The 15,824-nt window shown below is 36.0% G+C and overlaps 1 protein-coding gene across 2 annotated transcripts in view; it reads right to left on the reverse strand.

The window, feature by feature from the left end:
* Positions 1-315: 315 nt before the first annotated feature.
* The window catches only part of ELOVL7 (ELOVL fatty acid elongase 7), a 72,447-nt gene continuing 56,938 nt past the window's right edge, over positions 316-15,824 (reverse strand). For both annotated transcript variants that reach the window (XM_079917969.1, XM_079917970.1), the window contains 5 exons: positions 13,872-13,952; positions 12,933-12,989; positions 10,568-10,673; positions 5,513-5,649; positions 316-3,048 (listed from right to left, as the gene is read on the reverse strand). In XM_079917969.1, coding sequence (XP_079774095.1) covers positions 2,839-3,048; positions 5,513-5,649; positions 10,568-10,673; positions 12,933-12,989; positions 13,872-13,952 — 591 coding nt within the window. In that variant the 3' untranslated portion in view covers positions 316-2,838. The remainder of the gene's footprint in view (positions 3,049-5,512; positions 5,650-10,567; positions 10,674-12,932; positions 12,990-13,871; positions 13,953-15,824) is intronic.

Consider the following 15,824-nt stretch of genomic DNA (forward strand, 5'->3'; position numbering starts at 1 on the left):
TTAAATACATGACCCAAATTTAAATACCTTCATGGAGCCTACCTGCTTGCTAAGTGCCACGACTTTCAATCATACGGCAACAATCATATACTTCCCTGTAACATAATCTCCTCTGCCAGCCTGCAAGCTCCAGGAGGTCCCAACTATGCGGAAGGCATCTTTGTATTTTGTATCACTCTAATGTCTAGCACAGGGCTCTGAACATAACAAGTGTACAACGAATGTGTAAAATGATTTGGTTAAATGAATATTCATATTAAAAACCATCCATCCACGCAAACACATGCAGTTAGATTCCAAAATGAAAGACACACACATGTGCATGTGATACCACAAATTTATTATAATACACACACCAAAAACCAAACCCAAACTTTGACAGTATCCACAGAGTTTTCCACAGTCGTTAAAAGTAGTTAACAGAGATAAGGGATAATTGAAGAAATGTAACATCATAATCTTATAATTTATGTAACAATGTAGTTTGCTCAGTTAAGAATTCTACTCAGTTAAGACTGTAAAATGGCAATGTCCCACAGATATTTAAAATTTTACATTTGCATTTATTTGTAATATAGATATAGGTTCTAAAGGATTCATAGAGCTTTATGTCATAAGCCAGATTTTGCAGCTGGCCTTTTGGCCTTTTTATTTGTTAGGTAAGCAAACCCAAAGGCAAGGAAGTCCTGGAAAGTGGGATGAAACTCCAGCAGAAACTCTATGTGACCCACAGAGCTGTTTAATAAAACAAGGCCCATCCAATCCTACATCCAGTGATACCCATTCTAATCTGCTGCTGTTCATACGGAGGTTACCTCTGCCAGCTGTGATTTCTTTGCATGTAACATTCTAGCTCTCCACTCCTATTCATATAACGTAGAGTGTGATTCTGTCACATGTTGCTGTTAGTTCACAGGCACAGCAAACATTTTAAAGACTACACGGAGACAAGGAGGGGTTGTACAGTGCAGGGCAGAAAGTATGCAAGAGAAGAAACAAACTCTCCTGTTTTCTCTTCTTTTAGTTTTGCTTCCTTTTGGTCTTTACCCTACTGGGGTCTTTGGGAATTGTGTGTATGTGTAACAGCATCTACCGTACCTCCTCATTTTAGCACTGGTTGGATTTGAAGAGAAAAACAGGAAAACACTTAAGGAACCCTGAGACTCTCACAGAGAAATAAATTAGAGCTGCTGTTTCTTTTAGCTTTGCTCTCCTGTTCTTTACTATTTATTAAAAAAAAATGAAATCTCCCCTTTTATCAACCCTCAAATTCTCATATTGTAAGCGAGTGAAGTCACTAAAGGCAAATAACCTTACTAATTTGCTGAGTGTGAAGAGAAAAGGCCATGGTACAGATTAATGGATTAGGAGGGAGACACCTACCTCTAGGAGTTTACAGTTGGTAAAAACTCAGGCTTTATTGTACAATAAGTATCACTGTGTGTTACACAATTACTGGGGTACTAATTGCTTACAGTCATACAAGCATAAGCAATCCTTCAAAATCAAGTAAAATAGAACAAGAAAAAAAAACACTGTGGAAAAATTCAGAAATGTCCAAATATTGCTGTTTCTTGGGCAAAACTCTACTGATCAGTAGTTGGGTTCTCCAACAAGAAAATACGACTTTTAGAAAGTAGCAATTTTAAAGAAATGAGAGCTATGCAAAATGAATTTCAGTCCCTCATTATATAGTTTATAAGGTTGAAAAAAAGAATTCCAGGCTGTTAATTAATTCATAATTCTGGAAAATATTTTTCCATGCAGTGAATCTATAACAATAACTATTATACAGTCTCTCTCTTGCTCTCTCTCATTATGAGAGAGACCCTTGTCACCAAATCTTGCCTGGATAATCTCTGTGCCACCATTTGCTTCCAGTTGCTTCACAAGCCACCCTTAACCCATCCCTGGGTGGTCTAAAATCATTTAGTGTGTGCCAGTGATATGAACATTTACACATCTAACCAATATATATTTAACCAAGATAATCCTTTAAACCATGATATGAGAAAGTGACATGACAACACCACAGACAACTATTTTTTCCATTGATAAATTCACCTCTTTCCCGAAATATACAAAGTTCATTGCAAAACGGTGATAGCAAAGTGTTCATTAAGCCATCAGAACAAATCACCTTGTTTTCCAAATAATAACTTAACCTTAGTTTCAAGTGCATCAATGTATTACCCTAAAGGATTGTCACTTTTAAACAGTTTACACAACAAAAGCGTTGTGAGGAAGTCTTACAAGCAAAACTGGTGCCGGCTACTCAAAAGATCCATTAAAAATTACCATTAGTGATTTTAAATGATAACTGATCAAAAATACACTGAACGATCGCCCTATTAGCTCTTTAGAATGGGAATTTAAGTTTAGAGTAAATACAGTGTCTTCTGAATATAGTCAACAAGCAACAAAGCCAGAGCCCACAGTTAAAGGTTTCCAGACCCGGCAGAAGGAATCTACTGTACGGCATGGATCTCTGTCCGTGCTCAAAATATCTAACGATATTTTTCATCTATACTGGACTTCTTTGAAGAGTACTCTACTGTTTCACATCCTTCTTTCAAGCTAACAAAATGTGTTAAATAAAACCTTTAGATTAGGTTTAAAAGCAGCTGAAAAACTGGCTGCTTTAGGCTCTAATTATCAGAAGACTGTTATCTGGGAGCTTTGGGCTCTCAAATATCAGAAACCCCAATAACTTATCATAAAAATACAAGCTCTTAGTTTTGAAAAATATACAAAATGCACTGCACATGGAAATATCTCTTGATTGTCAAGGAAGACAAGATATCAGTCTTATTCATAGATTTATGCTGTGCTTGAATTTCAGTGATCTTTGTTTTTGCAGATTCCATTTTTCACTGTTTTGGGTAGCCTCTGACCTTTGGTGTAAGCACGGTACCAAAAATGGAGAAAGAGCAGCAGAAAGATGCACCCGTAACTCATAATGATGTACAGAAAGACTGGAAACTGGTACTTGCAATCCTCCATGAAAAAAAACTGGCCTATGTGTATAGTGACAATAACGAACTGGACCTAACAGACGGAAGAATGAAAAGTATTGTTTAGCTACGAAGAGTCACAATGGAGCAATTATTTAATGCATTCTTTGTCTGCTTATGTTTAAACACTCTCCAACCACATCCAGGCTACTGTTGGACAGGGAATTTTATCTTTCAATCTAGCCTCTATGGGAATGACAGTGGGTGGAACAATGTCAAAATGCAGATGGGAATTTGGAACTACTATTCAGTCCTGCCAAAGTGCACAGCTCCAGGGGGAGCTATGTAAATGTCCCTGGAGCAGGGCAGTGCAGCAGCCCTTTCACACTCAGAGAACCATCAGTCTCTGACTTGAGTCCTTGACCGATGAAATGCATACAGGACCACTACCTTATGGCCTAATTTTCTAGGGCAGTTTGATTTCAAACATTCTGTCCTGTTGGTAGACTGGATATTTCCATTGGTAGGGAGGGGAATAGAAACATTCTAATTAGAGCCCCGCTTATTTTGTAGGAGCCAAAGCATCGCTAAGTCCTCATATCTGCCACCGGTCCTCCACCGTCATAGATAAAAAATACATCCTATCTGCCAACTGCAGCAGAGAATCTGCAAGGAGTGAGAGGGCATTGGTGACCCTCCTAGCGATGCCCAAGGGCTCTGTGTTCTAGAACATTCTACACAGTCTTAAAAGGGACATGTTTTGGGCTAACATCCAGATTTTTTGGATATATTTTTTCTCATGATTAAAAGGCAACATGCGTTCTGTGGAAATTTTGGAAAATAAAAATCTATACATAAAAATAAATAATGATTACCCACAATGTATCCTGTTATAACCATAGTTAAGATTTTCACATTGTTCCTGTTATAATCATCAGCTTTCCTTGCATTATCTTTTTTTTTTTTTTTTTTGTGGTACGTGGGCCTCTCACTGTTGTGGCCTCTCCCGTTGCAGAGCACAGGCTCCGGACGCACAGGCTCAGCGGCCATGGCTCACGGGCCCAGCTGCTCCACAGCATGTGGGATCTTCCCGGACCGGGGCACGAACCTGTGTTCCCTGCATTGGCGGGTGGACTCTCAACCACTGCACCACCAGGGAAGCCCTCCTTGCATTATCTTAAGGAACTTTTAGAACATTCCTGTGCGGTAGATACAATTATTCCTCTCATTTTGCAGACGAGAAAATGAAACCTTAGAAAGTGTAAGCAGCATCCTCAACATTCTATGCAGGTGTGTTTGTGTAAATATTATCAACATATTTGAAAAAATAATGAACAACATGTATTCTTTTTGCTATATAAGTATTTTTCCACATTATTAAAAAGTTTCTACAACATTTAAGAGTATGTTAAGTGAAAAAAAAGCCTGATACAAAATTCTGTATGCAGGGTTTCCCTGGTGGCGCAGTGGTTAAGAATCTGCCTGCCAATGTAGGGAACAGGGTTCGAGCCCTGCTCTGGGAAGATCCCACATGCCGCGGAGCAACTAAGCCCGTGAGGCACAACTACTGAGCCTGCGCCTCTAGAGCCTGTGCTCCGCAACAAGAGAAGCCACTACAATGAGAAGCCCGCGCACCGCGATGAAGAGTAGCCCCCACTCGCTGCAACTAGAGAAAGCCCGCGCACAGAAACGAAAACCCAACACAGCCAAAAATAAATTAATTAATTAAAAAAAATTCTATATGCAGTATAGATGTTCTAATTTCTCTGCAATGAGGACATATTACTTTACAATCATAAAAAATGCTTAAAAAGAAAGGATTTGTGAATAATTTCTGCAATGAGGACATATTACTTTACAACCATAAAAAATGCTTAAAAAGAATTTCTCTGCAATGAGGACATATTACTTTACAATCATAAAAAATGCTTAAAAAGAAAGGATTTGTGAATAATTTTCATGACTTTGTAATATTCCCAAGCAGGAATTAGAATAATTTACTTCTTCATTTCCTTATGGTTAGTTATTTAGGGTGTTGTCACTTTTGTCAATATGTATATTACACCACCATTCTACACCTTTAATTCCCACAGTACTTTTACTAGTTGGAGGGAAAATAGACTTATAAATGTTAGGACTAGATAGGCAGGCACACAGAAAGGCTCATAATCCTCTCAAAGTTACATTCCCTCAAGGTCATTTAGATCTAGAATATGGAATGTCTAACTTCTAATTTAATATTATGTATAATGAGGTTCACATAATTTTGAACATAAATATTTTTATTTTATATAAATGCATAAAATAGTATAAAGATACCCACGCTAGTTTAATTGTCTGAGCCTCTTGGCTACCAAATAGGCTTTGCTTTCAATAAAGTTCCTGAGAAAAGTTCACATAACAAAGAAAGGACAATGATGGGATGCCATAAGAGGCCAGACAATTTATATCCCTGTGTTTTGTAAACTTTGCTCTTTAGTTAGTATCCTCATTCGTAAGGAAGACAAGGGACTCCAGTTTAGTTTCATATCTGGTTTTAAAGAAAATTAATTACTCACAAGCTGTAATGATGTCAAATACTTTTTCCACCACAAATACTTCTGGTAGGCTGGTCCCAATGCACACAGTCCATAGTAGGAATACATGACTACATGTACAGCTGTATTTAGAAAGGCATGGAATGTTCCCAAACCACCTGGAAAAAAATATTGTAAAATAGGGGCACTGTTCCTTAAAATGAGACATATTTGTGTCTGAACTGAAATTTTAGTATAATTATTTCTTTAATTTTATTAGGAAGAAAACTATATATGAAATATCTCTATTGTTAAATAGCTATAAAATTAGAGGGAGCTGGATAATACATCCAGTTAGTAAAACTAAAATACAAATCTTGTAAAATAAATTAGCATGACTTTATTCTGTAATATCTTAACCTTAAAACAGTCTTATGATTTGGTTACTTTAACAAACTAAGTTGACTTCTTTTTAAATATAATATATTGCTAAGTAATAGTAATCAAATTCATTTTTAGTGAGAATTAACATATATAAAGCACACAAAATACGCCAATCTTAAGTGTACAACCTGATGATTTTTTACATATGTATACACCTGTTACCACCACCAAATTCAAGATATAGAACATTGCTGATGCCACATAAAGTTCCCATGTGCCCCTTCCAAGGACATACTCCTCCCAATGTAACTTTTATTCTGACTTCCATCATCAACTATTAGTTTTGCCTGTTACAAAACTTCATATAAATAGAATTACACAGGATGTATTCTTTGTGGCTACCTTCTTTCAATCAACATACTGTTTTTAAGATTCAACCACGTGATTGCCTTTTTATTGCTGTGTAGTATTACGTGATATGAATGCATCACAATGTATCCATCCTCCCATTAAAAGACATTTGAGTTGTCTTCAATTTGGGTTACTATGAATAAAGCCACTAAGAATATTATTTTACATAACATTGTGTGGAATCAAATTAACTTTTTCCATTCTCAATAGTTTTCCATCAATACTTTTAGTGCCACAATTTTTTTCTTTTTTTTTCTTTTTTTTTTTGCCGTACTGCGTGGCATGCGGAACTTCCCTGACCAAGGATCAAACCCATTCCCCTGCAGTATGCAGTGGAAGCATGGAGTCTTAACCACTGAACCACCAGGGAAGTCCAAGTGCCACAAAATTTTGGCAGTAAAACCACTGGCTTTCATTACCAAGCTGTGCTAAGTTTGCTTTAATCAATCATTGTTTTTCCAAAATAAACATTTATTAATTGTTAAATCATCTTTCCTTACTGCTTCTATTTGACTATTATCAATTGTGCCTTCCTATCCTGGTTTTCCTCTTCTGATCTCACCACATCTCCCACTGATCACTTTCAATTTAGAATAGAAGAAAAGGACCCTGGGGGGAATATAAGCAAAGATTGTTACAATTGTGTTTAGCTGGATCAGTAGTACAGTGGAAGAGGTAACAGAGTGTTCAGTTGATGGTAGGGAAAAAAACCAAAACTCTTCCCTAGTGTCTCTTTCCTAAGATGCACAATCTTGAAGAATCTTCATTCTTTATGCACAGCCTGATTCAGCTTAGTAATGCTGACCTAGAATTTAAATTTTTCTCCAAAATATGCTATTTTATTTATTCTAATATTCTTTAATTTCAGAAATTAAGCAAAACCTCACAGATTTGCCTATGTTAGAGGAAGGACTGAATCCATGAACACTATGAGTTATAGAAAGTTTAAAGCAAAATACAAATTTATTACTTCAACCACAATCTTCTAAGGAGAAATGTCATAAAAATTGTTTCATGGAAGAAATAATTATTTTTTTAAAAAATCATTCATAATTGCAGCAATGCTAGATTCTTCTAAATACTACCACTGCCAAAGTACACCCTTAAAATACCTGTTTTAAATAATTACTTTTAAGTAGTTTAAATATTCCCCTAAAGTCTCTTTTATGCTATACTGTGCTTCATAAACTTTCCTAAGTAAATCAAATTTCAGCTAATCCTGTAATTATCACAAACTTCAAGTCAGAAGAAACTGAATTAATGAAGCTTATTAACAACCTCCCAGCTTTTATTATTTACATTTGGACTAGTCTTATTTCCCAAAAGAAACTTGAATAAATAAATTAGTATGGTATGAAAACACCTTTTCTAGGCTAATTTAAAAATAGAATAGATTAGGAGTCAAGCTGCTTAACATGGGGACAAGCCAAATACCTCTCAAGTCCATTTGTCTCACCATTACATATACACAGGAAATCTATTTCATGCTTGATAATGAACTACATTAGACTGAGCCTTTCTCACTAAGACACCTCTCCCATTTTTTGGTCAAGGGTTCTATCTTCCACTCAGAAACTTTCACCATTTAAATGTCCTAAAATGAGGCTCCTACGGACAGGAATTTAACAAAGCACTCGTGTAGCTAAGAGTGTTCAGTAAGGGTTACTGATCAAAATAAGCTATCAAATCAAATTAACTTGCTTATTTTCTCTAGTAATGATTATTTTCTGATAAGTTATTTTAATGTTTGTTCACAGAACAATCACATTTTAATTAGTAATGCTTTTCATATCTTCTTTGGAAGGCTTTTCTAATAAAGTATTTTCTAAGCTTGTTTTCTTCTTCATAATAGTTCTGAAAAGCAAACATCTCAGGATGAATTATAATTAGTACCATCACATTTTACTCCTTTGCTTTGGAAAAAAATAAAGGAGCCACCTGGGTAATTATCACAACTCTCCATATCTCTGGGAAGGAGTATATACATAATTAATATAAAAACCTGCCTCAGAAATATTTTCATCACGTTCAAAAGAAAAGGTGGATTGCTATTATCCCAGGGAGGAGTACCACAGGCAAACAGGAAATTAAATACTAGATAGAGATCAGCTGTGCTCAAGTTTTTGAAAGGACAGTTTAAACTGGACAGTTTTATTCTAGGAATGAAAGCCAATGCCACACCACACTTCTGGGAATACCTCAGCTCTTGTTGCTGTGCTTGTCACTGAATAGATACCAGGTGTGCTGTACAAGGGTTTACTAGGTTCCACACATGAGACTGAGCAGAAGTGCCAACTCATGGAACATATGAGAGAGAAGAAAACATTATTTTCTACCACTTACATTTTGTAAAGCCGACGGGGAATTGAGGTGTGGACAATGAATCCACTACAAAGTGCTTAATGTACATGGTAACATTGAAAAATTGAGGAATATTATATGTTTAAATGTTCATTATTGAAAGCATTGCTTGTTTTTTAAATGGAAACCAGACTATCAATGGACTCAAAGAGAGAAACTAGAAAAATGCTCAACTCTATTCTTCAAATAAAATTTATTTTTTCCCATTATAGAACCAACAGATATTCAAACTAGAAAAATTAGAAAATGCAGAGATGGATAAAGAAGGAGAGGGAGACCACTTTTGTGTCGATTTCTCTAAATCACTGTTTTTGGAGTATTGTCTTCCTATATATTTTTAATCTATATTTATTTTTCAGTGTTGTAATAGAATAATCTGGTCTCAGGGAAGAAATCTGAATAAGTTCGTTCTAAGGGTGTGAAAACACCTTGTCTAGCATACTTTAAAAACAGAATAGTAAGAATAGCCATCTATTTCTGATAATTTAGGAGCCAAGCTTCTTAACAAAAGTTTGAGCTAAATGTCTTTCAATATCATTTGCATTTCACAACTATAAACACAAGACATCATAACCATTCTATTACTGGATGTTTAGGTATTTTCTCATTTTCACCAAAAAAAATAGTGTTAAGAAATACCACTGTAGAAAGAACTGAGAGGCACAATATACACGCGAGAGAAAATAAAAACACAGAAAGCAAAGAAAAATAATGGAGATTAAATAATATAACTACCTTCAATTTGTAAAATGGACACAGATGAGACTATCTTGTTATAATGTGAGTTAAATTTTTAAATTAACACATATACATTATAAGAAAAACAACTACATTTCCTTTAAAAAAAATCCTCAACAGATAAATGCCAATTTGGGGCAAGGAGCTACTTTACATGCTGGAAAATCTGATGCCCTTAGGCCAAGGTAGGGACAGCCCTTCCAGCTCCCCTAGGTTCTGCCATCTTCTTCTAGCCACTGGCTTATCCATGTCCCCTCATGCTCTGAGACATGCAGAATTTTTCCCCATGCCTAGAGAGTCTAAAACTCAAACAAGAGTTCCTCAATTGTGGTTTCTCTTTCCTTTTAGTCTTACCAAGTCAGAATACCCAATAGAGGTGAGCTCTTCACGGAAATGTTAAAGCTTTGTCTAGTATGAGCTGCAGGCTTACATGAAGACTTCTTAAATTGAAGAAACTAGCATACATAAATACCCCAAACAATTTTTGCTAGTAAGACTATATCCTTCAGGATATCACTTATTTAAAAATTTATGATAGGTAAAATTACTTACCTTTCTGTTTTCTCATATTCTAGATGTTCAGAAGCATAAAATCAAAACCAACTAAAGAACCTGTTTGCCAAGCTTTTGAGTTAAACTATTTTTGACCTAAAAAACAATATCAAAACATCCTTTACTATGGTAGGATGTTTAGGGAAGGTGGGAAACTGCAATTTGACACATCTTTACAGAGTTGTTAGGGATTGGGATGTGTATCAGTTTTTGGAAATTTGAAAGCAAAGAAGACATGGAACTTGAGATAAACATTCTAACTTCCTGGAAATACAAGGAATAAGTTATCTAGCTATATTCCTATAAAACCAAGGATTTTGTCATTTTATTTGTTTGTTAATTATTTATTTAGAAATAGTTATAGAACTATATAGGACAAGAATAAAATCCAAACAAAACAACTAAAGGATATGTGTAGAAGACTATACCCAAAGGTCTTACATATTAAAGAGTATTGGGGGGTGGAGGGGAGATCTAGTTAGGAGTCCTATGTTTATGTTTCAGATAATTAATGAAAGTCAGAAGTTTGATCAAAGTGATTCTTTGATGTTTTGAGATTCTTTTAAATCACATTTAAGGACAGGATTTATGCTTATAGCATACAGAAACGTAATCAATTGTAACACATGATCCCAACTCTCCCTTGGCTACCTGCGGCAAATTTGACTCCAAACCACCAGGTCCATGGCATGATGGTATGATGGAAGACATGCAGGAAAGTCACTTGACTATTTTTCTTACGCAGAACAAAAAAGATCTGAAATAATTTAAAGAAAATCAAGTTCATATAAAATCATGCAATAATTTATCTAGTGTTACAAAACTATTGGCAAAGTGCAAACTATTCCACGTTGTAATGTGCTTTGAAAGAGTTGCCTTACAGAATGCCTGTAGAAGCAGCTGATTCTCCAAGAGGCAGCTCAAAAGCTAATAAGTATGAGAGAACTTAGGTACGATGCCTAGTCATGCAAGAATCAATAAAAAGGTGAAAAGATATTGAATGAAGATTTAAAAATCAAAGATATAAAGTGAAGAATATGACCAAAAATTACTGAAAAAATGTTACTGGTTTAAAAAAAAAAACCCACGTGGATTTTGAAATATATGGGGAAGCAGAGACTTTTAAGTCCTAGGACTGAATTTCTACACTGCTCCCTAACTAACACATCCTACCAAGTTAGATAAGGGATTAAGCAAACTAAAAGAGGACTTGTAGCAAATCTGAAGTTAGCAAATTATTATTAAAGAAAGAGGAAAAGGGAAATACTTGAAGAGTTAATTGGGGAAGTAGGGTGGAAAAGAAAGCAAAGCAGCTTAGGAAAAATGAGAAAGGCAACAGAGGCACCATCCAGATTGAATGTCTCCAGTGGTTTACAGAAACGACAAACAAAGAGGTAGAAGAGGAAGGCTTTGTGGAGGGGGGGTTCAAAAACATATTCAAAAGCAGAATTAAATGTTCAAAAATATTCAAAATGCAGAAGACCAGTGATGAGTTAGACTTCTAGTACAGGACTAAACAGAGTAGCAGAAACAAAAGCGTTCCTAAGAGTAGTTGAGAAATGTGGTTCAGGGAAGAACACAGAGCAGCAAGTTTCCTTATGGAAGCTGAAACTGAGAACACGCAAAGCAGGAACAATGAAGTCAAAATGCTTTTGCTTATGCATGTGGAGGAAGGCAACACGGTGCAACAGAAAAAGCCATAAACCAGCAATCTGGGGTCCTAGGTCCTAGTCAGCAGTGGTGTTCCTCTGGACAAGTCTTGTAACTTTCTGGCTTCCATTTCTCTTCAGATTTAATGCTCCAGGCTAGGTCAGTGGTTCTCAACCCTGTTTGCATATTACAGTGACCAGGAAGGTCTGTTTTTTGTTTTTAAATAACCATGCCTGGTCTCTAACTCCAGACCATCTGACACCAAATCTCTGGGGGCAGGGCCCAGGTTTTTGTTTCCTAACGCGGTTAGGTCTCCAGCACCACAGCGTTTGAGAACCACTGGACTACAGCAGGGGTTCTTGAAGTGTGGACCCTGGACCAACAGCAATAACAGCACTTGAGAACTTGAGAGAAATGCAAATTCTTGAGCCCCATCGAACACGTACTGAATCAGAAATTCTGCGGGTGGGATCCAAGCACACGTGTTTTTAATGAGTCCTCCAGGTGATTCTAATGCATGCTAACGTTTGAGAACCACTGGATTCTACACTCACTAAATTCTCCTTTCTAATTCTAACATTATGCGTAGCCAGCTGAGAAGGTAAAGCATATTGAAATTTGCTACCAGAAATGTAGTGGTATATATTCTGAAGAGAGAAAACACGTGTCAGTCTTAGGCCCCGAACTGATTCCAGATGAATAAGAGCCACATGCCACAAAACCAAAATAAATAGCCAGCTTTCCTTTGTTTCTGGAAATAAAGGTGCATGGCTTTCTCCTCTCATCATGGACCCTAATCCATGGCACTTGCTTCTCCCAGGCCTAGTCACTCAAAGTCAGAGTTGATACTCAGGAAGGGAGAAGACCAGTAAACATGGACTTCAGAAAGGCAGATGGAAATAGTTTTGATGTTACCCAAATTACTGATATTCCAGGGATAAGCTGACATTCTAGTGTAAGTTTATGAATTTTGAAGCATTTATCTTCTTAAAGGAGTATGGATGACACAGTGCTTTGCTATAAAGAACCAAAGGCAACATATTCTCTGCTCTTTGCTTCTTGAACTTACTTCACAAAACAACTTGTCATCCATCTATATAGAGACATAGCTTTGTAGTATATGTGTTAGTTACATTCTTATCTTAACCAGGCGGTTGATATAGAAGAAAATCTTTTGGCATTTGCAAAAGACTGAAAAATAAGTTTATCCTATTCTCTAAAATAACTGATAATAAAAAGTAAAAGATAATATGAGGTCTGCCTGAGGAACAGAGATAACCAAAGTTATGAGACAACTGTACACTCACAGTTTATTGCTTTCATTGAAACATCAAACATTTACCAAATGTGGTGATTATATACTCACAGTATCTAAGAGCTCAATAAATTTGGAGAAGTAATAAAGCCAGCAGGTGCGTGCCATCTGCAGAAACACACATAGATATGAATTTATTTATTTTTACATGGAAGAAAATTTTATTTTTTCTAATTTTGGCGAAATTCACATTACATAAAATTTACGATCTTAACCATTTTAGAGTGTACAGTTTGGTAGCATTAAGTACATTCACATTCTTGTGCAACCATCACCACCGTCTATCCACAGAACTCTTTTCCTCTTATAGGACTGAGACTCTGTATCCATTAAACAGTAAGTCCCCATTGGTGAATCCAGCCCCTGACAACTACCATTTTACTTCCTATTTCTGAATCTGATTACTCTGTGTACCTCGTATAACAGAATCATACAGTATTTGTTTGCCCCTTTGTACCTAGATTATTTCACTTAGCATAATGTCCTCAAGGCTCAACCACATTGTAGCAGTTGTCAGAATTTCCGTCTTTGTTAAGGCTGAAAAATATTCCATTGTATGTATAGACCACTATTTGTTTATCCATTCATCCGCTGATGGACATGTGGGTTGCTTCCATCTTTTGAAGAATGCTGTGAACACTGGCGTACAAATCTCTCTTTGAATCCCAGCTTTCAATTCTTCTAGGTATATACCCAGAAGTAGAATTGTTGGATCATATGGTAATTCTGTTTTTTGAAGAACCAGACATAAATTTACTTTTAAATCCAAGAAATTCACAAAGAAAAGCACCAGTTTTCATTTTACAGAAAATTACACACCTGAATTTCTTTGAATTTTTTTCTTGTAATTTTTAGCTTTTTCTCTCAATACATATATTCTGATAATTGAGTCACTTACTCATTCTGATTTCACATTCAGTGTTTACAAATAGAGTCCAAAAAGTTTTAACGTTGATTTTGTGTTACAAGTTTCTCCAAAAAGAAACTTACCCTCAATGCTGTAGGCGAGCGTGAATAGTCAACAATTTCACATCGAAAGGAATAACCTGTACCCCAGCCAGACATCACAAACTGCAAGAGAGCACATGCATATTAAAGAAGGAAATATTTGCTCAACGGCTACAATGAAGGTAGTTTTGAGTATGTCTCTTCATTACATTCTCAGCTGAGTCAGCAGTCAGTGCAGAAGGAAAGGCGGGCTAGAACAATTACAAACCAGGAACTTGCTTGATATCAAAGCATCAAGAGTTTTCAAACCGATTCACTTTGTGACAAAGCAGAAACTAACACACCATTGTAAAGCAATTATACTCCAATAAAGATGTTGAAAAAAGAGTTTTCAAAATTTTAAAGTCACATTTATATAAACTGTGTACTAACTAAAATACCTATTTCTTGGAATGATTATTCTAATATAGTGGAGAACAAAATACTAGGAATGTTTTGTTGGAACAGCAAATACTGGTAAGTGCTTGACCTTGTGTACATCTCTATGTGCTTGTGCATATGTCTGTGTACTCTCAAAGGGGTGACTAAGTCTGAAATCAGTCTTTTCTGATAATTTCTAGCCTTTGCAATTAGTCAACAAATAAATGAGCAAAGCAGCTTTCTCAATGTACTCATCCAACGGCTGCATCAACTGGGTTTTTCCTATCTCGGCTAGTGGATGTAACGTGAAGTGATAGTCCATAGCTTTTAAATCAAGATCGACCAAATACAAGACTCACGTATTAATTTTGCTTTGGATTCACATGACAAGTAAGAGATGAAAATACTAACAAGAAAGTGCAGTCTGGCAAGCCTTAATTCCAACACACCCACGAAGTGACCTTAGGCTAGTGGTGAGAAGAAAAAGCCTATTGTTGATAAATCTGGACCTTAACTCAAAGATTACATTGACATTCTTTCAGTCTGACGGTGGGAAGGTCTCCTTTTAAAACAGTACCTGAAAATGAAAAACTAAGGGTTCTAGTTTAAAATTAACATTTATATTAAATGGCTGGCTTAATTTACTGTTCTGACAATATGACCAGTTCTTCTCTGGAGTCCTATTCTCACGAATGCCAACATCTTCACTAGGATGTCTTCTTTCTCAGCATAAGGATTATATCATTTTCTATTACATTACAAGTTTGTACTTTTAATTACTGTTAAAGCTGAAATGACAACTTTACAGTAAATTAACTTCTAAAGGCAAAAGTTTATGAGGCATAATCAGAATGACACTTTAATGGTAAAAAGAAAAGAAATGAAGGAGAAAGAAAAACTACTTACACTGTGGTATTTATTTTTTTTTATTATTTTTTTTTTTTTACACTGTGGTATTTAAAAACACTATCCTTTTTGATTGATACTAGCTCCTAGCTTGATTTGTAATATAAATTAATCACACTATTAACTTGGTAAATTATGAAATCTTGAGAATTAAGATTCAGAAAAGTATAAGACATATATCATGGGTGAGAAAAGTATCTTACAAAAACAAGTCAATGAATTTTCTCAAAGGAACAAGGGAATGTGGTACAGAACTAGTTAAATCTGTTTTACAAAATCCTGATCTGTCAGTGAGCATCTTCCTATTCTTTTGCACTTGGACTCACTTCTGACTGATGCAAGTAACACTCTAAGTCCATCCACTCAGATGGGGATGACTGATTCCCCATGCTACCCTATGCCAAACAAGTGCTGCACCAAATAGGAGAAGCTGTGGGATGTAGCCTTCTTCAGGGTCTTCACTGGTCTCTCTTTATTTCTTGACTGGTGCCAAGTAACTAGCACACTCAAACCATCGCTATAAAATGAGGCACGTGGGTTCCTTTAGTCTGATGTACTTCCTCTCACCTTATTCATATTTGCCCTAACATCCCTAGTAGAGGGGTTCACTCTGTAGAGCAAATGTAATTGTGCCCCACCCAATAAACCATGCGTTTGAATGTGTCCTGG

Source organism: Stenella coeruleoalba, assembly GCF_951394435.1.
Source record: "Stenella coeruleoalba genome assembly, chromosome: 3".
Lineage (NCBI taxonomy): Eukaryota > Metazoa > Chordata > Mammalia > Artiodactyla > Delphinidae > Stenella > Stenella coeruleoalba.